This window comes from Triticum dicoccoides, chromosome 4A (assembly GCF_002162155.2).
Source record: "Triticum dicoccoides isolate Atlit2015 ecotype Zavitan chromosome 4A, WEW_v2.0, whole genome shotgun sequence".
Lineage (NCBI taxonomy): Eukaryota > Viridiplantae > Streptophyta > Magnoliopsida > Poales > Poaceae > Triticum > Triticum dicoccoides.
The window spans coordinates 258,767,988-258,791,639 of record NC_041386.1 but is presented as its reverse complement, the minus strand read 5'-3'; the positions used below and the strand labels follow the sequence as shown (position 1 = coordinate 258,791,639).

Below are 23,652 nucleotides of genomic sequence, written 5' to 3'. Positions count from 1 at the left end.
ATCAGATACTCGACTGTCCGGATGCCGAAGCCCTAGCAGCTTTTAAGCATAACGTTCGAGACGAATGGCTCGCCAGACACCTCGGCCAAGAAAAGCCAAGAACAATGGCCGCATTAACAAGCCTCATGACCCGCTTTTGCGTAGGAGAGGACAACTAGTTGGCAAGATGTAGCACCAGCGACCCAAGTACATCGGAAGTTAGGGATGGAAACGGAAAACCCCGACGCAGCAAGGACCAGCGTCGGAATAAGAGAAACAGCCCAAAGAGCACGGTGGTCAACGCCGGATTCAAAAGCTCGCGGCAGAATCAGAGAAAGCCGCCCCTCAAGGATAACAGGGATGAGCTATCCAACTTAAACAAAATCTTGGACAAGATATGTCAAATACATAGTACTCCCGGGAAGCCTGCGAACCATACCCACAGAGATTGTTGGGTTTTCAAGCAATCCGGCAAACTCAACGCCGAACACAAGGGGCTCGACACACCAAGTGAGGACGATGACGAACCCCACAAGCAGAGCACCAGGAAACAAAAGGATTTCCCACAAGAAGTCAAAATAGTAAACTTACTTCACGTGACAAACAGAATGGCGCCAACAGAGATACGCGCCATACGGCCTATCCCAAAGGAGTCTCGCCAATGGTTGTTAAAACCGATCACCTTTGACCATCAGGATTACTCTAGAAGTATCCGAAATGCAGGCTGGACTGCCTTGGTATTAGATCCAATAATTGGCAGACTCCACTTTACAAATGTCCTGATGGACGGCGGCAGTGGTCTAAACCTGTTATACCAGGACACAATCCGCAACATGGGGGTAGACCCAACAAAAATTCGCCATAGCAAAACCTCCTTTCAAGGGGTAACGCCAGGCCCGGATGCCCGTTGCATGGGTTCTCTCCGGCTAGAAGTTATGTTCGGCTCCCCTGATAACTTCCGTCGCGAACAGCTAACTTTCCACATCGCCTCATTCTCAAGTAGCTATCAAGCACTACTGGGACGCGAAGCTTTCGCCCTCTTTAACGCAATACCGCATTATGCATCTCTTACGCTTAAGATGCCCGGTCCATGAGGCATCATCTCATTAAAGGAAAAACATTGATTGTTCCTCCCACGCGGAAGACAGTGCGACTGCCTAGACATCCCCACAATAAAGCGGCTTCACTAGCCAAAGCACCTAAACAGGTCATCAAGACCACGGACACGGCTAGACGAGTCTGGCATAAACATACAATTGATAAAGACTTAATAGCCGTATACCCCTGTACTAGGGGCTCCGCGCATATAAAACAAGAGACAATAAAGCTCAATTTTACCCATTTCGATTTATACTTTGTTTATTTAGTATAACTCATGTTCGGCACAATCTTTCCTAAACTAAGTTCCTCTCTTTTACAGATGAACACCGTGCTACGCCCGTCCAGGATACGGCACAACGGAGACACAGGCGCAGATGTGCAGCAGGGACCAGTTCCAAGGATTCTTTTCAGATTAAGACCCTGCTAAACCTTTTTTACTATCTCTTGTTGATACACATCCCCTGGTTTCTTGGTATAACCAAGGAGGAGGCTGGCGTTTTGGCATGTGGCCATGTCAGAGTTTTGCGCGTACCTGGACACTAGGGGCTTATTACTAAGGGTGTTATGTTGCCCACCCTCATAAAGACCGAATACCTTAGGGAGTGTTCGGCGTCGCGAGTTTGGCCTTATATGCATCAGCTCCGAATCATGTCTTTGGTCAAATGTTGGGTTTGCTCGGCTCCTCTGTTTTGCTACCTTACGTTCTGCTCTATCGGCTAAGGCGACACCAGGAGAACTACTGCGATTGTGCCCCGGTTCGGCCAGGCGAGCACCTCAGTAGAGAAAGCCGAAAACTGACTGTCATGATATAGCGTGAGACTGGTCAACCACTCGATGACTTACCGGAATCTTTAGGATTCCTCCGCATTAATGAAGGGCCGCTTCCCGGCCAGGAACATACGCGCCCCGAGTTCGGGCGAGCACAGGCACCACCAGGGGCTATATAAGTAGCCTCACTGTCAAACTCCTATGGCTAAGTGAAGGTGATAAAGCATCATAGTCCGATTGCCTAGTTCGCTGCGCTATCACCTCCTTTGTAGGACCAAGATGTTGGATCAAGTGTGAAAATGCGCCTTCTGCGAACACCCCCACATTATGTGCGTGGGGGCTGAAGCCGACGACTGCCATCTTTCAGATTATATATACATATATGTTAAACGGCCGCACAGGAGGTATTATAATACTTGCAGGCACAAGTATAAAAAGCTTCTACAATTTATCAGAATATTGTTTTACAATAATATATGCTATTCGAATATAGTATCCTTCAAGCACTGCGTCTCTATTAAACGAGCGCCTTGCAGAACTTCCTGAAAATAGTGCTCAGCAGGTACTCGGCTTCCATCCGAGTCTGGGGATGCAACAACGGTGGCCTCCATTTCCGCCCAGTATGTCTTGACACGGGCAAGAGCCATCCGCGCACCCTCTATGCACGTTGACCTCTTCATTGCATTGATATGCGGCGGCGCACCAAGGAACTGCTGCACCAAGTTGAAATAACTTTTCGGCTCTGGCCTCTCTGGCCACAGATGACTCATGACATACTTCATGGCGAGTCCGGACAACCTATTTAGCTCGGCCCATTCGGCCAAACGATCGGCTAATGACAGTGGACGCTCCGGATTGTGGAACTGCGACCAAAAGAGCTTTTCCACTTCGCGATCTTCTTGATCTCGAAAGTGTTCGGCCGCATCTGCGGCACTCGCCGCCAAATCCAGATAGGTGTCCGCCGTACTCCACATCCGATCTAACGGAGCATGTTTAGGATCACAGAACTTCCTCCGCAGCATAGAGGGCTTTCCAGCCGCGATCTCTCCGGCCTGACGCAGCTCCTCCTTCATAGCTCTCATCGCAGAGCGAGCATCCTTGGCATCGGCAACGGCCTTCTCCAGGTCCGTCTGTTCCGCCTGATCTTCTTTTTCAAGAAGCTTGCAACGGTCAGCAGCGCTCTTCAGCTTCCCAGCCATCTCGGCCATTTCCTTCTTGCTTCGGCAGTGAGCAGCCTGTTCGGCTTTCAGCTCTTCAATTGCCTTTTCGGCAGCCGCATCACTTTTCCTGGCTTGCTCCTTGGCTCGGGTAAGTTCCGCCCGAAGATTCTCCATGGCAGCAGCACCATCTGCAACAAGCGCACACATTGTAAGATACTGGCATAAAGCTCCTCTTACCAGGTGCCGCCGGAGGAATTACATACCTTGTGCCTCGTCAAGCCGCTTGTTGACAAGCGTGATGTCGGCATCTACCACGTCAAGTTGCCGCTTTAGCTCGGAAAATTCATCAGTCCGGCTGGCCACCCGACACTTCGCCACCTACGTATGAAGGCGGCATATTAGACCTGGGATTATGATCCTCTGCGCGCCGTCACTTTTGACAACGCACAGAGTCTCAGGGGCTACTATCTACACAGGGCGCATCTTATTTATGCGCAACTGTCCAAAAAGGGTACATTATTTTGCGTACCTCAAAACCTGTCAGTAAACTCCTAACGGCCTCGTGCAATCCGCTCTCCGCGGATGAAATCCTCTCAATCACCGTACCCATCAATGCACGGTGCTCCTCCGAGATAGATGCTCGCCCTAGCAGATCCTTCAGCTCCTCCGACCGCGCAACAGACGGTGTCGGACTCGTCTGATGGCCCTTCTCGAAGGCCGGACGCGGAGGGCTTTGGGGGGCCATATGACTACCTTTCGACCCTGCCGGATTCAGAGAAACCCTCCGTGACGATACCACAGGATCACCCGCCTCGCAAGGCGGTACGGCAGGGGGAGGCGTTCCGCTCTCCATCATCTCCGGAAGAAGATCCCCCGAAGACGAGCTCTGCTAAGAAGGGCTAAGGTCCGAGCTACAAGGTAAATTTTCGATTACTCTTCTCAGATATAACGCAAGGATTTCTCTCATTTCTTAAAAAGAAAAACTCCTCTCTACTTACGGCTCGGTGGAGGGCTGATCCCCTTGAGGGCATAATTCGGCCGAAGTATCCCCTGGCGCAGGACCCTCTGACGAAGATTTCTTTCCCCGCTTTGAGGCCATGGTCTCCGGGTCGTCAGAGGCGGTCCTCTTCTTCCCCTGAGGAGAGGAATTTTCGATTCCTCCCTTCCGGACAACCTTCTTCGAGGAGGCTGTAGCTTCCTTGTCCCCTCCCTCGCTTTCCTCCGAAGGCACAACCTCCAACATCCTGACTAGCACGGGATCCGGCGTGGTCTCGGGGAGGGGGTCCGGACACCTGATTAGCTTTGCTTTCGCTATCCACTCCTGTTTAAAGGACAGCTCTTTTAGGGGCAATTTTATGATAAATATACGGATAGCGAGTCCAGGCACAAGGCTACTTACTTGAGTATCCGGACGATTGCAGCTCAGACCTGCGTCCTCCATGGAATCCGGACACACTACTTGTGGTCCGAAGAACAATTTGTACATCTCCACGGGCGTCATGCCAAGAAAATGTTGGAGAACTCGTGGTCCCTCCGGGTTGAACTCCCACAGGCGAAGGGGGCAACGTTTGCAGGGCAGAACTCGGTGAATTAACATAACCTGCATCACCACGACCAGACTGATGTCTCTTTCTAGGAGATCTCGGATGCGGCCCTGCAACAGGGGCATGTCCTTTGCCGACCCCCAGTCCAGCCCCTTATTGACCCATGACGCCAGTCGTGGCGGGGGACCCGAGCGGAAAGCAGGCAGCGCCACCCACTTGGTGCTCCTGGGAGCTGTGATATAAAACCACTCTCGTTGCCATAAGCTGGACTACCCTTGAAAAGAGCCCTCGGGCCATGGAGCACCATCATTCTTGCTTATAAAAGCACCTCCGCACTCCGCGTGCCGTCCCTCGATCATCTTCGGCTCTACTTTGAAGGTCTTGAGCCATAGTCCGAAATGAGGAGTAATACGGAGGAAGGCTTCACACACGACGATGAATGAGGAAATATGGAGGATGGACTTCGGAGCTAAGTCGTGAAATTCCAGCCCATAATAAAACATGAGCCCCCTCACGAAGGGATCCGTCGGGAAGCCTAGCCCCCGAAGGAAGTGAGACACGAACACCACACTCTCACCAAGCTTGGGAGTGGGAATGACCTGCCCTTGAGCAGGCAGCCTATGCGAGATTTCGCCGGTCAAGAACCTGGCCTCTCTCAACTTCAGCACGTCCTCCTCCGTGACGGAGGAGGGCATCCATCGGCCTCGAAGGTCGGAACCGGACATTGTCGAAGGTCCGAAGCGCCTGAAATCTGGAGCCTTGGGTGTTGGAACTCGAGGCGGAGGGCGAACTCGTTTGAGATTGAAAGAAAGGAGTAAGGCCTTGGTCTCTTTATAAGAGGTTGAATACCAAGGGCCCTCCCCGTGACCGTTTGGGACTCGCCTTTGATCGAGAAAACATACCAACAGGTACGACTAGGTTACCCACGCCCGTGTTGATGAGAATCCCGGAATAAGGGGACACGATCTCTGCTTTAACAAGACGTGCCAAGGAAACCGCCTCGCTAAACGCGCTGAGGTGGGACAGTAAAACGATTCGAATAAAGACTTGGTCATGGTGTGATGTCATGCTACGAAATACGTCAGCAGATTAGATTTGTGTAAATATTATTCTCTCTATGGCAATATGTGGAAACTTATTTTGCAGAGCCGGACACTACCTTTGTGTTCAAAATCTTCTATGAAGTACTTGGAGGAGGAACCCGCCTTGCAATGCCGAAGACAATCTGCACGCCGGACTCGTCATCATTGAAGCCTGGTTCAGGGGCTACTGAGGGAGTCCTGGATTAGGGGGTGTCCGAATAGCCGGACTATACCTTCGGCCGGACTCCTGGACTCTAAAGATACAAGATTGAAGACTTCGTCCCGTGTCCGGAAGGGACTTCCCTTGGCGTGGAAGGCATGCTTGGCGATACGGATATGTAGATCTCCTACCATTGTAACCGACTCTGTGTAACCCTAGCCCTCTCCGTGTCTATATAAACCGGAGGGTTTTAGTCCGTAGGACGAAAAAAAACAATCATACCATAGGCTAGCTTCTAGGGTTTAGCCTCTCTGATCTCGTGGTAGATCTACTCTTGTACTACCCATATCATCAATATTAATCAAGCAGGACGTAGGGTTTTACCTCCATCGAGAGGGCCCGAACCTGGGTAAAAACATCGTGCCCCTTGTCTCCTGTTACCATCCGCCTAGACGCACAGTTCGGGACCCCCTACCCGAGATCCACCGGTTTTGACACCGACACACGTCGATGAGGATGATGTGGCCTCTCGGGTCGAGGAAGGTGGCGTCCGCTCGGGGAAGGAGGGGATTAGCGGCTCGTCGGAAGATCTGGTGCCACGACCCGAAGGGGGTGACTTGCGATGGTGGGGGAGGGGGGAGTAGGAGCAGGAGGAAGGAGTGACATGGCGAGTGCGATCGGCGGCGATCGAGGGCGCCCAAGGTTAGGGCTCGAGAGGAGGAGATAGGACGAACCGCTCGAACCGAAATTCAAAAAAGTACGCACGATGATTGGAGTTATAATGAAGTGTTTTATTAATGCAATTGATTTAATCAAAAAAATTAGGACGGAAATACCCCTGGACCTAAGTGGGCCGATTAAAAGTATAAAAAAATTAGGTCGAAAATACTCTTGGACTCAAAAAAGCCCAGCTAGTCTCATCCGTTAGATCGCCCATATAATACACGTGCTCTGGTGTATTATAATGTACCGTAAAATTTCTCTACATCTACTATGTTTTTTTTTTCGTTTTTGTACTTCCAAACTACCAACCGCCCTGCACAGCTAGGATTCGAGACCACCCCCTTACCAAGTTTGTGCTGAATTATTCTTCAGTCCTGCAATGTGCAGAATAATGCTTGCTATGTATCGAAATATAAGACGCTTTTCATCTTATATTTACAGTAGATAAGGAGGAGTCAATACGAGTTGCACTTCATAACAATTCGAACCATTGAGTAACAAATCGGTGGTCATTTCATTGGAGATAACATAGCAGAGAGCCCAACATTTCTTTGCACCAAGTTTCTCTATGTAAATCGCAATCGCTGATATTGAAACAAACCAGATCCACCTTACACGTGTACCCCTGACAATATTACGGCCGTATATCTAAAGCAAGATCACAAAACAGAAATATACACTACACCAAAAATGGTTATTCACCCGTGTCAAGAACTATGACACACACCATCATTACCCACTAAACCCCAAAAGCCTTAAACCTTTCCTTCCTTATTACCCCCTCCTCCCGCCGCACTGAGCCGGCGGCCGGCGCCGCCCCCTGCCGCCCTTGGCCGGGCACGCAGCCACCACGGTTGGCGGAGGCGCAACACAGTTCCAGTGTGCACATACCGCCGCGCTCGACGGCACGCCGCGCACGCTGATGCCGGTCAGGAAGTTATCTTGAAGGAAGAGCACCCGCATGCGCCCGCCCTCCGCCGCCGCCACAATCTCCGCCGGCACCGCGCCAGCAAACTTGTTCCCGTTCAGGTACACTGCAGCCGCGCTCGCCAGCTCCGCCGGCACCAGCCCGGATAGCGCGTTGTGGCTGAGGTCCACCGTGGAGCCCGACGGCAACCACCCCGCCGGCCGGAGCTCGCCAGAGAAGGCATTCTTGCGCAGCTGCAGGTACCCAATCCGGAACGAGAAGACTTCTCCGGGAACCTCGCCGGAGAACCAGTTCCCGCCAAGGTCAAGAAACGACAGCCTCGTCAGTCTGCGAAGGACGCCGCCAACGCGGCCGGAGAGCCTGTTCCCGGCGAGACTGAGGTACACGACCGTCGCCGGGAGCGGCGGGACGCCGCCGGATAGGCGATTGTTCCTGAGGTCGAGGTGGACCAGCGGCGAACTCACTGTCTTGGGGATCTCGCCGGAGAGGGAGTTGTGGGAGAGGACGAGCGTTCGGAGACTCCTGATTTGTAGCAGTGAAGAGGGTATCCTGCCGGAGAAGGAGTTCTTGCTGAGATCAACCGTCCGAAGAGCAGGGGAGAATGCTCCGGGGAGGTTCCCGGAGATGAGGTTCCCGGAAAGAGCGAGGAAGCGGAGCGACGGGAGCGCCGCGACGGCGGAGGATAACCCCCCGGATACGCGGCCGGGGACGAGCGAGAGCGAGCTAAGCGCGGAGAGACGCGCGAGCGCCGCGCAGGGGAATGCGCCCGAGAGGCCCGGTGCGCCGGCGCGCGGGTCCCCTAGGGCCAGCGTGACGACCCGGCCACCGCCGGAGCAGGAGACCCCGGCGAAGCCGCAGGGGTCTCCGGTGAAGTCCCACGAAGCGAAGAAGCCGGAGCCCGGCAGGTCGGAGAGCGCGCGCCGGACGGCCTGCAGCGCCAGGTAGTCCACCGGGTGCAGCGTCGCCGCCGCCGGTTGTACCGCAACCGCGAGAAGGACGGCAGCGAGGAGCAGGAAGACGCCAGGGCGTTGCGCCGCGCGCGCGGCCATTGGTCTCTCGAGGCGAAGTCGCGAGGCGGTAGTGTATCCGTAGAGAAAAGCGAGGGAGCTCAGTGAATCGCACTGTTCAGCGCGGCGTCGGGTGGTGTGAGCTTGTAGGAGAAGAACGCGCTGGGGATGGTGGCCCTGCCTTGATAAGCGTGCGTGCGGTGTGGTGGGTCCCACCCGACCCGTCTACAAACTGTTGCTCACGGACAAGTGGGGGACACCCGACTCGGTGGCCCCAATTGTCAGTGCTTAATTTTGTAGTGCGCTGCGCTTTGAAAGCCGTGCAGATGGAGGCAGAGACCATGCTTGCTAGGACCTGCATGTCAGTTAGCCGATGGCAGGTTAGGCCACCTCAGGGGATCCCCATCCAGCAGAGGCCCAGAGCCATGGACATCAATAACAAGGAGTGAATAGCAAAAAAACAACCCATAATATTTTACTTTAATTCAGATTTATTGCCGAATTTTAAAGATAAATTTTGTATGAATGTAATGACATAAATTGAAACTACTTCCTCCATTCCAAAATATAATGCGCCCGCGCTTCTCAAGGTCCAACTTTGACCATAAATTTAATCAACGAGACCAACTGCGGCGGGAGAAAAAATTATATAATTAAAAACTTCTTTCGAATACGAATTCACTGATATAATTTTTGCTCCCGCCACAATCGATCTTGGTAGTTAAATTTACGGTCAAAGTTGAAGCACGTAGATAGAGAAAGCACTACATTGTAAAATGGAGGGAGTATTATTTTCAAAAGCAATTATATGTTAGCAAAGAGTATACATATATGCTCGACCATTTAAGATGAAACAATTAAATGGGAGTATGCATCTGCTACCAAACAATTCTAGTGGATGATAATATGGTATGTTTGATGACGTGGAGACCTGCATGTTGAAATAATTATAATTAACGAGGATCTACTGTTTAGATATTATAGAATATAGATCCGGATTTGCTATCATATTGGACGCCCCGAAAATCTGCCAATGTTTTTACTATTTTTTAGTAAATATTGACGACTGCTTTGGGTGAATAAATCTAATTTCTAAGAGCATCTACAACCGGACTCCTCAAAACCATCCCAAACGCGCGGGCAGGCCGCCCGACCACTTCCCGGTCACGATTTTTTGACCCAGACGGACTTCTCAAGCGGCCCTCAACCGCACGGACTGACCGGCACCCCTCATATCAAGTCTAGATATGGGGCGAATATGGGGGTGTCGGACACGCCCGCCACGTCGGACTCGTCCCACGCTGGGCCACCTGACCCCACATAAAATCCTCCCCATCCGCACGTTGGACAAAACCCTAACCACTTCACTCCACTCCCCTCCAATCCCCTCTGCCACCCAAGCTCGTCTCCGGCTCCTTCCCGGCCTCTCCGGCATGGCGGGCAACAGATCCGAGTCCCACCTCCAAATCCTCGACCCCGAGCTCATCCCCCGCGGCCCCGAGGAGGAGATGGTCGTCCGTCTTGCGCTCCGCCCCGCCCGGGAGGAGGCCCGTGGACGACTGCGCTGGGACTCCATTTGTCGGGAATCCATTGCTTCTGCCCAAATGGGGCATGGATCCGGCGCTAGGCCGGCCATAGCTGCCTTGCCGGAGGCCGTGTGATCCGTCTGGCGTCCAAACGCGATGGCGGACGCGCAACCCCTCTGGTGGCGCGCCGAGCTAGATGTGGAGAAAGAGATTGACTGATAAATATGGAGATATCCCCACAAAAAAGATAAATATGGAGATAAGCCACATAAGACCACATCATTAATTATTCAATATAGAGCTAAGAATTTCCACTAACATACATTCCACACTCTTTATTCTTTTAATATAGTGCCATACTTGCATTTTACCTATGATACTATGCTAAGAACCAAGCATTGTGGGGCCTTCCTACTGTTCCACTTTGTACATGTGCTAAGGCAGGTGTAAGTATGCAAATAATATTATGTGGCAAGATAATTAAGAGGATAGAGAGATGATGAAAATGCATGTAGCCCCAAAGTGTGGTTTTGGTAATTAATGATAATATCTATGGACTAATGTTTTCACTGATATATACTTGAAGGAATATTTCATAGGTGGTGCCTTGAGGATATTGGATGGATTCAAGTATGAATGTCATAGTGATGCATGAAGCATATTGCGCTGATTTAAGAAGAGTTTCATTAAAACAATTAAGTGCAATATTATTTGGATACAACACCTAAGCTAAAATGCATTGGGATGATTGTTTCGCAGAATTTTTCACTATGTATGACAACACGCTAACAGATAATGCATCGAGAGTTGATAGAGGCGAGGGGCTCGATCTTTCGATGAGATGGTGGCTATCGTTTTGGTAGAAGTCAACTTTGACGATCCGACTACGAACGTGCGAGGACGTCGCGCCTTAGCAATCGCTAAACTAACTCCGGGAGGTTATTGACCACACCGGAGCACGATCAACCTGACCACGAGGGTCTATTTCCTGCAAGCAACGAAGAACAAGCAAGAAATTGAAATTGCAATCTGGATATTGCGAATATAAGAGGAAAGTTTTGTTGATGAAAGGTGGGGTTTTGTGACGTCTTGGTCTGGTCGTTGGACACAAACGAAGTACGCATAGTTGCAGATATGGCGAACTTTTAATCTAAACAAAACCCAAAGTCTAAACGATGCCCTAAGGGCTGTATATATGGAGGAGAGAGGGGGAATTTCGTGGCCCTTGGTGGAGGAGTCCGAAACAAACTCTAACTCTTGTTTTCCCACGCATACGGACTCTAAAAGCAGCCTATACATAAGTATTTCGAAAATACATGGGCCTGGCCCAATAATAAGGTGACGAAGCATCTAGAATAGTCTCTGGACGAAATTTATGAAGTGGCATCTTGTATATTTCATCCAAGGCTTCATGCACTCATTATGATGGCTTCAAAGTCCTGGAATCATTACTTGTAACTCAGTTCTTTTTCCCCTTGCGCATGCCATCATCTCCATGCTTGAACTTGCTCCAAGGTTGATCTTTCTTGTCCAAGCTAGGCCCTTCATTTGTAAGCAAAACAAATGTATCCAATTTAGGCAGCATCACATTCTCATGAACATTAGAATCGTTACCAAGAAACGAAAGTACCTGATAATTCAATTGGCGTGCGCGAGCTCTAGTAATTGGTCCAGTATGTATAACAACAAGGGCTGTGGGTGTAACAATGGTATTGATGTCTTCATCAAGAGTGGCCTAAGCACCAATGCATTGAAATATGCCAAGTTTCTAACCATATAATATTTGTGGCATATTTACATGTTTTATTACTCTAATCGAAGACCTTAAAAATTGTGCCCGGTTTATAAACCCAACCAACAGGTAGGAAGCTTTTATGGGATGACATAAAAGTAAATGAAGAAAGAGAAAATGTCGTATTATAATAAATAATATGTGTCAGCATGACAATAAATGAACTCATCTAAATACTAGCCTATAATATAATGTAATACAGACATAGTATACACTAGCAGTATCAAATGTGGACATGAATTTTTCGTCTATGTGTGTGTATACACCATATATGAAAAAATAATTTAGTAAATAAATAAAAAGTCAACAAATTTAAAAATATGTTTAAAATAAACTTGACCTTCCATTGTACTGGTAAAAAAATCCACAAAAAGAAAAAAAAACTCGTGACTTCTTCTCGCAAAAGACAAAACTTTTGATCAAATAGTGTGAATAATGACCTATAATAGCAAATAAGTTTTTTTTTGCCCAAAAGTCAATGCCAGTTATCTATTCGTGAAGTTTTATATACAAGTACAAAAAAAAGTCAAGTTTATTGTAAAAACATTCAAACTTATTTGAATGTTTTTAAACCATTAAACTTTTTTCATCCTCTATCAAATGAATGTTACTCTCTTTACTGGGAGCAGCCTAATTCCTCCTCACGTGGAGAGGGTCGAGTGATCGCCAGTAGGATGATGAGACAGAAGCTCTGATGTAGAGTGGTGGACATCAACCTTGAAATTTCCAAGCCTTGGTGTGGAAGCCACACGCTCTAGCTTTCACTCCCGCGGCAGCGCGTGGTGAATCCAGCTAGCAAGAAGCACTCCCATCTCTGGCCTGCTGCCTCACTGACATAGAGAGTCCACTAGGACCTGGTCCCACGTGCCAGCGTGGTGGCAAACAGTAGCAGAAGCAAATGAGTGTGACTCACTGCGGCCACTTTGTTCTCCGCGTCGGCAGGACCGGCTCCCTGTAGTCAGCGTGTGGCGAAAGGCCTGGCCCCACATGTCAGTACATTGGCTTGGTGGTAACGCTTCACCCCACACCTCATTCGGCCCCCGGCTTTTAACAGCTGTACCGGTGCGGCGCAACAACAGAGGGAGGGTCAAAGGCCAAAGCAGTGACAGTATTCTGATTGACAGGTGGGCCCACGGTTGCCGTGCACGAATCTCCACAGCGCCACTCCTCCTTGGTCCTGGTCCTGATGATTGTCCGGCTTTCCGAGTAATTTAGACTAGTGTCATATGCATGATACTAGTCTGAAAGTTACTACTACTCTTTTCATTTTATAATGTAGTGCTTCCTCTATTCACGTACTTCAATTTTGACCGTAAATTTAACTACTAAGACCGATTGCGGCGGGAGCAAAAATTATATCAGTGAATTCGTATTTGAAAGAAGTTTTTAATTATATAATTTTTCTCCTGCCGCAGTTGGTCTCGTTGGTTAAATTTATGATCAAAGTTGGACCTCGAGAAGCGCGGGCGCACTATATTTCGGAATGGAAGGAGTATTATAATGTAAAGTAACATAATAGTAGTGTCATAAATGACTTTATTTATTAGCTCGTAGACTCATCTTGTCTTGGGAAGTGCTATGTTACAGTAAAATATTATGTTACTACCTCACATTAAATACTTGCCACATAAGAAAAAAATAATTAAAATGTGCTATGTTACTAGCTAAGTTATTTCCATTATGACTAGCCTCAGGAAAGAGAAAAATGAAAAGAGGATTTGGCACAGCATTTGGGATGAGCATCTCCATGCTGATGATGGGTTGGAACAACCGAGCAAGAGAGACAAAAGGTGCATTACTTGTCCCTGCTTTACTCTAATATCCCAGCATCAGCATCAGGGTAGGTTAGAATAACCATGGCTCTTGGTTCACCGCATTTCTCGTCTCCGCTCCCTAGACAGCATGGCCTGCTGCTTGTTTGATTCCGATAAGTCATTTGACTTATAAGTCAGGTGACAATAAAACAGGCGTGACATATAAGTCATTGGTTTTAAGTTAGCTTTCAGTGACAACCAAACATGCATAACTTATAAGTAATCTCTAAGTGTGACAACCAAATAGGCATGACTTATTTGAAACCAAACAGGCCTAAGCTAGCTTTCAGTGTAGTGATCTCCAAGTGTGCATGATACCAAGTCCATAGTAGGTGCTAGTATGACAAATCACAAAGACTGAAGCCATAGAGGTGCGTGGAGTGGATGCAACCCGTACCGTCACATGTAATCCATCCAAATACAGGGATCAACTGTATGCATAATACATATTCCAACTCTGAAGCGTACAATTTGTAAATGTGAACACACAGATTGTAATGCAGCTGCATGGTTCAGATTTGATCTACTCCATGGCTCAATGGCTAGCTGTTACATCTCGACGCGGCTGCAGGTACATATATTGCCGTTCCTTTTTGCTTCGTTGGGCCATGCAGGCAGGCAGGCCATGGTGCATAAATGCTTGTTGACAGAGGTAGGTTATTCAATTGACAACGGCCAGCAGGTTAGCTGAAGAGCTCCTGCATCGAGGACGCCTCGCTGGGCAGTACACACAAACTGCTCGTTTTCAGTTTTCACGTAGGCAGCTCCAGATCGCGCACGACACTAGTGTTGTCTTTCAGGTCCGGCCAGGCCTGCTTTGTACAAAATCAGCAGTGCATTGTGCGTGCATGCCTCTGAGCCAGCCACTGTTGCATTGCATTGCATGCTCCGTTTGAGTGAGCTCGGTGAGAGCATCTACACCCGGACATCTTAAACCCGTCTCATATGCCCAGGCGGGACCGTCCGATAACTACCCAGTCACGAATTTTTGACCCAGGCGGGCCTTCAAACGGCCGCTCAAACGCCCAGGCTGAACGGCACCCCATATTCAGCCCAAACACGGGGCGGATATGGGGATGCCCAGACATGCCCGCCACGTCAGTCTCACGGCAGGGTCCCACGCGGAAACGCCCAGAAACTCGGCGGTCCGACGGACGCCGTGTGCGTCGCCATGGTGTGAACGCCACGTGGCGCGGCTCCAGCTCACCGCCCAAGACCAGAACCGACTATTTAAGCCGGTCGGCGTCCCGCAACCCTAACCCATCCCCATCCACCTTCTCCGCGCTGTCAATACGAACCCATCCATGTGACGCCCCGATTCAATCGTACACTAATCATACACGCAAACGTGTACGATCAAGATCAAGAACTCACGGGAAGATATCATAACACAACTCTAAACACAAATGAAAGTCATACAAGCTTCATATTACAAGCCAGGGGCCTCGAGGGCTCGAATACATAGCTCGATACATAAGCGAGTCAGCGGAAGCAACAATATCCGAGTACAGACATAAGTTAAACAAGTTTTGCCTTAAGAAGACTAGCACAAACATCAACGATCGAAGAGGCTAGGCCTCCTGCCTGGGACCTCCTAACTACTCCCGGTCGTCGGCGGGCTCCACGTAGTAGTAGGCACCCTCGGGGTAGTAGTAGTCATCGGGGGTGGCATCTGGCTCCTGGGATCCACCATCTGGTTGCAACAACCGTAAAGAAGAAGGAAGGGGGGAAGGGGGTAGCAAAGCAACTGTAAGTACTCATCCAAAGTACTCGCAAGCATCAGATCTATACTAAGTATGCATTGGTATCAAATTGAAGGGTTGTATACTGAACTGTAGAATGCCAGTATAGAGGGGAAGGCCTAGCCTATCGAAGACTATCATCTTCAAGCAGCTCCAAAGATCTTGCATCATGTAGAAGAGTAAAGAATAGCAGTTTATAATTAACAAGCATGTTGTAGCATGAATGCCCAGAGATCCTTCCTCGACTCCCTGCGGGAAAGCAATCCCGGGGCCACATATCTCAAGTATCCATTTCTAGTTGTAATAGATCAGGATGCAAGTCTGAACGTTCGTTACCGTGGACACGACCATTAATAGATAATCTTCCCTACAAGGGTGCACCACATTTTCCAACACGCTTCAATACTCTGGTCAGACACACTTTTCTGGGTCCATACCCGGCCTCGGAAGATCAACACGTCATAGCCCTACCTAGGCTCAGCAGAGAGGTCCCCGCTGGACTACATCCTAAGCACTCCGGGGTCTGGGCCCATTGCCCGTTGCACTCCGGGTCGTTGCGCGCAGGGCGGGTCCAGACTCCACCACTACAAGATGGTGCCGGCCCAGCCATGCCACAATGCTGAACTGGACGTCTGACAAAGCTTCGGCTGATACTACGATGTTGAGGCCCATAACTATTCTCGCATGGTGGTTAGTGCGTAAAGGCCAAAGGCCAACTCAGAACAAATACCCAAACCTGTTAGTGCATTATTAAAAGAAGTGCCGGCTGTCGGGACAAGTCTAGAGATACCACCCCATCCTGGGTGATACCGTTAGACAACCAGCCACCACCATAAAAACTCTCGGGTGCTCTCCGAGCCCACCCATCTTTCACAAAGGCCTCAAGTAAAGTCAAGGTAACTATGTGTCCAAACATCAAGGGGGGAAACCCCGAGGAATCACCCTCGGTGGATTCCACTCGATGTAATCATCAAGGTGAACGTAGGAGGAGCCACCCTCGAGGTTCACACTTGAGGTGTTGCACGATAGAGTTGTAACAGGAGTGGTTAAGGAGGAATCACCCTCGATGACCACGACCGAATAGCTACACTACAGAGTTATCATCAAGAGTGTGTTACGAGGTATCACCCTCGGCACTCCATAGTAACTATGCAGAGTCGTACAACTAAAGGGGTGAGATGTGATGTGAGGTGTCGGGCTCTGGTCGTCGATCACGTTGATTGAGTCATTGATGATGAAGCAGGGGAAACAAGGACAAGGTGGGGGTCATTGATGGATCACTAACCAACATATACTAAGCAGTTTAGGGTAAGCAGGTAGGTAACAACAGCAGGTACAAAAGCATGCTATGCATCAGAATAGGAGTAACCAATTACAGTAGCAAAATCTAATGCAAGCATGAGAGAATGGAAGAAGGGTCGTCGTCGACGTAGTCGATCAAAGTGGCATCAGCAGCGGTCTCGGGGTCTACCGGAGAGAAGAGGGGGGAGAAACAGTAAATATAGTGCAAACAGATGCAACATAGATGCATGACGGGGTAACATGCAGGGCTAGGGGTGTTATAGCGCAATGCTACACGATACCGGCGAAGGGGTATAACATCCGGGAATGTTTTCCCGGGGTTAGGCATTTTCGGGCAGACGAACCGGAGGGGAAATAATCGATGTTCGCTATGCTAGGGGCACATGCCAGATGAACGGAGAGCGAATTCCGATTCATCTCGTCGTTCTGAGAAATTTTCATGTATAAAACTTTTTCATCCGGGTTACGGATTATTTTCTACGATTTTTTAAAGTTTTAAGATTATTATGAAATTATTTTAATTCGAAATTAAATAACAAATTGCTACGTGCAGCGAGCATAGTGTTCACAAAGTGTACACAGTGACTGACAGGTGGGCCCCCCTGTCATTGACTGCTTAGACTAATTAATCTGATTTTCAACTAATCATGTGATTATGCTAATTAATCCTAATTAATTAAGTTAATTAATTGCCGAATTAATTATATATATATATATATATATATTAATCTTTTTTTACAAGGCTAGGGTGCTGGGGCCCGCTGGCAGTGGCACCAGGACAGTGGGGTGAGACACGTTAATGAGGCGGGTGTGGGCGCCCTCCCGAACGCACATGCACGTATGCGCGTGGGCGCGATGGGTGAAGGCCACCGGGGCGCGGCGGGGCGCCGGCCAGGGGGAGGCGGGGCCGCGACTGGGACTTGCGGCGGCCGGAGGTGGGCTAGGGCGAGGCAGGCCGGAGCGGGAGGGGGCCGCGGTAGCTGGAGCAGGCGACGAGGGGCAGCAGCGACTCGAAGGGCGCCGCCGGGCGCTGGCCGACGCGGTTGCCGGCCGTAGGAGCAACTGCTGCTCGGCATCGGGAGGCTGCACGTGTAGCGAGCAGTCAGGGCAGGAGCGAGAGAGCCGGGCGAGGCTTGGCATGCACACGGGACTGCGGGGCGGTGTGCGCTAGGCAGCGGCAAGAGCCGGAGGCGCGGGGCGGGCGCGATGTGCGTCGTGTGGAAGGGGGCGCGGCGGCCAGCGGAGCGCAGTAGTGCGGGTGGGCAGAAACCGCAGCAGGACAGGAGAGCGGGGCTGCATGGCGAGGCCGGTCGGGGCCAGTCACGACAGTTGGCAGTGGGCATGGCAGCGGAGCAGTAGCAGCAGCAACAAGGCCGGTCGGGGCCAGTCGCGGCGGTGGGCAGTGGCCATGGCAGTGGAGCAGTAGCAGCAGCAACACACAACAGGCGAGCGGCGGTAGGGGAAGGACAGGGCACGCGGGAGAGAAGGCGGGGCGGCGAGCGCGGCCAGAGCCGGGGCGAACGCGAGCTGCGGTTGCTCCAGGCGCGGTGTGATAAGGGCCTACGGCGGCATTTCTAGGTGGGGAGTAGGAGAGAGAAAGATAGAGATAGAGAGAGAGAGAGAGGCGCTCACCGAGCAGGCACAAGGAGGCCCGTCTAGTGGCTTAGGAGCAGCAGAGGGTGGCCAGAGTCGAAGGAGAGCACCGCGTACGTAGTGGAAGAAGACGGCGGTGATCTCGCGGTGCAGGGGGTCCAAGCTCAAGCAGGTCGGCGTAGTGGTGTAACGCTCGATCCGATCCTTGTAGCCGAAGCGGGGGTGGCTAGAGCGTCTTCTGGTGAGGCTTAACCAGCGGGTATGGCGGTGGCCACGTGAACAAAGGAGATCATTGTGACGACGCCTGCAGTTACGGGCGTGGAGAAGGGAGCGGGTGAGGAAGAGCAGCGAGCGAGAGTGGAGGGGGAGAAGAAGATGGGAAACTAGGGTTCGGGTGGCCGGGGTAGATAAAGTAAGGGGGCACGGTGGATGGGCGCCACGGCATCGCGATGTGCCATGGCGGCCATTGCCGGCGTCCACCGCTGCCCGTGAACAGGGGAGCGGGGACAGGAAGCGCGGGTGGGCCGGCCTGGTGTGGTTACTGAGGCCAGCTGGGCCATTTGGCCCGGGGGAGAGGTTTTCTTTTCATTTATTTATTTTGTTTATTCAACCTTTTTATTTATTTCCTTTACTATTTAAATTTAGTGCCTTTTATTCTTTTAGTTCTATAATTATAATTCCATTTTCTAAATTAGTATTATGACTCAATCTACTGCCCCCAAAAGTTTCACTCTCCAATAAAATAGTTTAACATTTTAGAAATTATAAAAGGCACTTATATAATTATTTAAGCCACTATTTTAATCACTTTTGAGCGCTTAAACATTTTATAAAATTTTGGTTTCTTCACCAACAATATTTATCAATTATTTGCCATAGCGCACATTTTAGTTTTGACATTTGAAAACTTTTATTTTTCACTTTATCTTTTGAATTTGAATTTGAACCGTTTTCAAATCAACCAGAGTTTAACAACAGTAATCGTGGTGATGTGTCATCATTAGCAGAGGATTACTGTAGCTTAATTATCCAGGCGTTACAAATCTCCTCCACTACAAGAAATCTCGTCCTGAGATTTTAGGAGGTAGAAGGAGACAAAACGGGGTATTCATCTCAAAGACGATCCTCGAGTCTCCAAGTGGCTTCATCTTCAGAAGGATTTCCCACTGAACTTTCCTCATAAACTTGATAGTCCTCTCTCGGTACAACGTTCAGCTTGATCGAGAACGCGGACCGGACAGATACTTCAGACTTCGGTGTAGCGTTTTCAATTCTCTCAAAGGAGAAGGGTCTCACACATTCAAGGAATAAATCCGTGCTCCGGCATTTCGAACAAGATGAGCATGGTAGCTCACTATCTCACTTGACGGATGTAGTAGATGGACGGTTTTAGTGGCGCAAATGATAGAAGTGGCATGTGTTTTCAACCATTCCATTCCCAGAATGAGGTCGATATTGGATGACTTCAAAACAATGGGGTAAACATGGAATTCCATCCCTTCAATTTCAACGGGGACGTTGAAACTAACCATGGTGGTTCGACATTGTCCCGCAGGGGTGTTTAACACTAGTGGGTTGTTCATCTCTTCGAACTTAAGGCCATGCATGGATGCAAAATCTTCTGATATGAATGAATGCGTTGCTCCTGAATCGAATAAAACAGAAGCTGGTATTGAGTTAACAAGGAGAGTACCCAACACAGTAGCAGGCTGGTCTTGAGCCTCATTCAGATCAATGTGGTTGGCCTGACCACGACCATAAGGCCTGGCATTGTTGTTGCAGGGCCGATTGTTACCACAGACAGTTGGAGGAAGTGCAAGCTAGTACTGATTCTGAGAGCATTCCCTGGCACGGTGACCTGGTTGACCACACCTAAAGCATAGCCCATCATTGGGACGGGGAGCAGGAGCTCGGGGTGGTGCATCTTGAAGTCTCGGCTGTCCAGGTGGTGGAGGAGGCAGGCGAGGTACAGCAGGGGAATGTCTTCTACAATGACAGGCCCGAAGATGAACCCACATCATAGTTGCGCCTGAGGGATCCGAGGTGTTCATGCAGACCAGTTTCGACCTGAATGGCCTTGTTCACCAAGGTGGTGAAATCACCAAAGTCATGCACGAGGAGCGCCAGCTTGATATCAACTTGTAGTCCATCATGAAACTTTTCCTGTTTGCGTGCATCAGTGGCAATGTCATCTTCAGCATAGCGGGACAAGTCAAGGAACTCCCACTGATAGGCATCCACAGTCTTGTTGCCTTGGGTGAGGTTGCGAAACTCGCGCTTCTTCCTGTCCATAATTCCCTCAGGAATGAAGCGGGCATGGAAAGCAGCTTAGAAATCCGGCCAAGTGATGATCGTTCCAGCAGGTAGTGAACGCATGTGGCTATCCCACCATTGAGCAGCTGGACCCTTCAGATAATATGCCGCAAAGGTGACATAGCTGGCAGGGGCTACACCAGCAGACTCTAGCTCGAAAGTGATGTCACAGAGCCAGACGTCAGCATCAAGTGGCTGAGTTGAGCTACAGTAGATGCTTGGGTCGAGATGTGCAAAGTCTTTCAGTATCACAGTGGCTGGCTACTAGGTTCAAGTTGGGGCGAGGAAACTGAGCTATCACTCCTCCCATGAACTGGCGGTTCAGCTCAAACTGTTGGATCATACCAGCCATGTACTCAGGCGGTGGTGGGGCGTTGCCACCACGACCACAACCAGCGGGTCTGACCATCCTGCTAACATATAATACGGGTAGTTCAGCATGAAGAATTTTTCACAGACAAGGAATCATTCACGATGAAACATGCGTAATGAAAGAAGTTCGATGGTTACAACATAGTAGCCTAATACGGCATACAGATCCATACATAAGTTCGGTTACAAGCCATAAGTACGAGTTCGGAAAAGGAAAGGAGTCTAGACCAACTAGGCAGTGCGCATGCACGCGGTGGATGGATACAACAATGTGACATAGCAATATGGTACATCAACGTCGGGGAAAACCTCCGAAGTCACGCAGCTGTCGATGAGGAAAAGCTTGGCGGTGCTCGAGGGAAGGAGGCTGCATGCCGTGGCAGCTCTGGTGTACGAGATGATCTCCAGGCGGAAGAAGAGGTCCACGAGTAGGGGTATCAACCCAACCTCAGGCCACACAAGACCTGGTGGCTGATACGTCTCCATCGTATCTACTTTTCCAAACACTTTTGCCCTTGTTTTGGACTCTAACTTGCATGATTTGAATGGAACTAACCCGGACCGACGCTGTTTCAGCAGAATTGCCATGGTGTTATTTTTGTGCAGAAATAAAAGTTCTCGGAATGACCTGAAAATCAACGGAGAATATTTTTGGAATATATAAAAAATACTGGAGAAAGAATCAAGGCCAGGGGCCCACACCCTGTCCACGAGGGTGGGGGCGCGCCTACCCCCTGGGCGCGTCCCCCTGCCTCGTGGGCCCCCTGGTGCGCCTCCGACCTCAACTCCAACTCTATATATTCGTGTTCGGGAGAAAAAAATAAGAGAGAAGGATTCATCACGTTTTACGATATGGAGCCGCCGCCAAGCCCTAATCTCTCTCGCGAGGGCCGATTTGGAGTCCGTTCGGGGCTCCGGAGAGGGGAATCCGTCGCCATCGTCATCATCAACCTTCCTCCAGCACCAATTTCATGATGCTCACCGCTGTGCGTGAGTAATTCCATCATAGGCTTGCTGGACGGTGATGGGTTGGATGATATTTATCATGTACTCCCTCCGCCCGTGAAAGAGTGTACTTCCAACTTTGTTGGAGAGTTAAACTATCTCAAAGTTTGACCGAGTTTGTGCAAAAAAATGTCAATGCTTGTGAAACCAAATAGGTATATGACGGTAATATATTTTATCATGAATCTAATGCTACTAATTTGATGGTATAAATATTGGTCTATTATTGTGTAAATATGGTCAAACTTAAAAAAATTGACTTTCCAACAAAGTTGGAAGTACACTCTTTCAAGGACGGAGGGAGTAATCGAGTTAGTTTTGTTAGGGTTTGATCCCTACTATCCATTATGCTCTGAGATTGATGTTGCTATGACTTTGCTATGCTTAATGCTTGTCACTAGGGCCCGAGTGCCATGATTTCAGATCTGAACCTATTATGTTTTCATGAATATATGTGAGTTCTTGATCCTATCTTGCAAGTCTATAGTCACCTATTATGTGTTATGATCCGTTAACCCCGAAGTGACAATAATCGGGATAATTACTGATAACCCAGAAGTATAGGGGATCGCATGAGGGTAGAGTATTCAACCCAAATTTATTGATTCGACAAAAGAGCCAAAGAATATTCTCAAGTATTAGCAGCTGAGTTGTCAATTCAACCACACCTGGAAACTTAATATCTGCAGCAAAGTATTTAGTAGCAAAGTAATATGATAGTAGTGGTAACGGTAGCAAAATTAATATTTTTGGGTTTTGTAGTGATTGTAATAGTAGCAACGGAAAAGTAAATAAGCGAAGAACAATATATGAAAAGCTCATAGACATTGGATCAGTGATGGATAATTATGTCGGATGCGATCGATCATGCTAGAATTATAACATAGGGTGACACAGAACTAGCTCCAGTTCATCAATGTAATGTAGGCATGTATTCCGAATATAGTCATGCGTGCTTGTGGAAAAGAACTTGCATGACATCTTTTGTCCTACCCTCCCGTGGCAGCAGGGTCCTATTGGAAACTAAGGGATATTAAGGCCTCCTTTTAATAGAGTATCGTACCAAAGCATTAACACATAGTGAATAATGAACTCCTCAAACTACGGTCATCACCGATAATGGTCCCAATTATTGTCACTTCGGGGTTAACGGATCATAACACATAATAAGTGACTATAGACTTGCAGGATAGGATCAAGAACTCACATATATTCATGAAAACATAATATGTTCAGATCGGAAATCATGGCACTCAGGACCTAGTTACAAGCATTAAGCATAGTAAAGTCATAGCAACATCAATCTCAGAACATAGTGGATACTAGGGATCAAACCCTAACAAAACTAACTCGATTACATGATAAATCTCATCCAACCCATCACCGTCCAGCAAGCCTACGACGGAATTACTCATGCACGGAGGTGAGCATCATGAAATTGGTGATGGAGGAAGGTTGATGATGACGATGGCGACGGATTCCCCTCTCCGGAGCCCCGAACGAACTCCAGATCTGTAACACCCCGGATGTAATTTACCTTATATGTACTCCAACTCTTGCCGTTTCCGGTGCTAAGTTATTTTATTTCCTCGGGTTCGGGTTTTTGTCTCCGTGTGTTGTTGTCGTTTGTCATGCATCTCATATCATGTCATCATGTGCATTGCATTTGCATACGTGTTCATCCCATGCATCCAAGCATTTTCCCCGTTGTCCGTTTTGCATTCTGGCGCTCCTATCTCCT

At 49.2% G+C, this 23,652-nt stretch overlaps 1 protein-coding gene across 1 annotated transcript; it reads right to left on the bottom strand.

The window, feature by feature from the left end:
- Positions 1-6,952: 6,952 nt before the first annotated feature.
- On the bottom strand, positions 6,953-8,587 carry LOC119288873 (probable inactive leucine-rich repeat receptor kinase XIAO). Its single transcript, XM_037568387.1, has 2 exons — positions 7,409-8,587; positions 6,953-7,165 (listed from the first exon to the last, which is right to left on the bottom strand). Exons 1-2 carry the CDS (start codon positions 8,492-8,494, stop codon positions 6,953-6,955), a joined length of 1,299 nt encoding a protein of 432 aa, XP_037424284.1. The 5' UTR covers positions 8,495-8,587.
- Between the last annotated feature and the right edge of the window lie 15,065 nt (positions 8,588-23,652).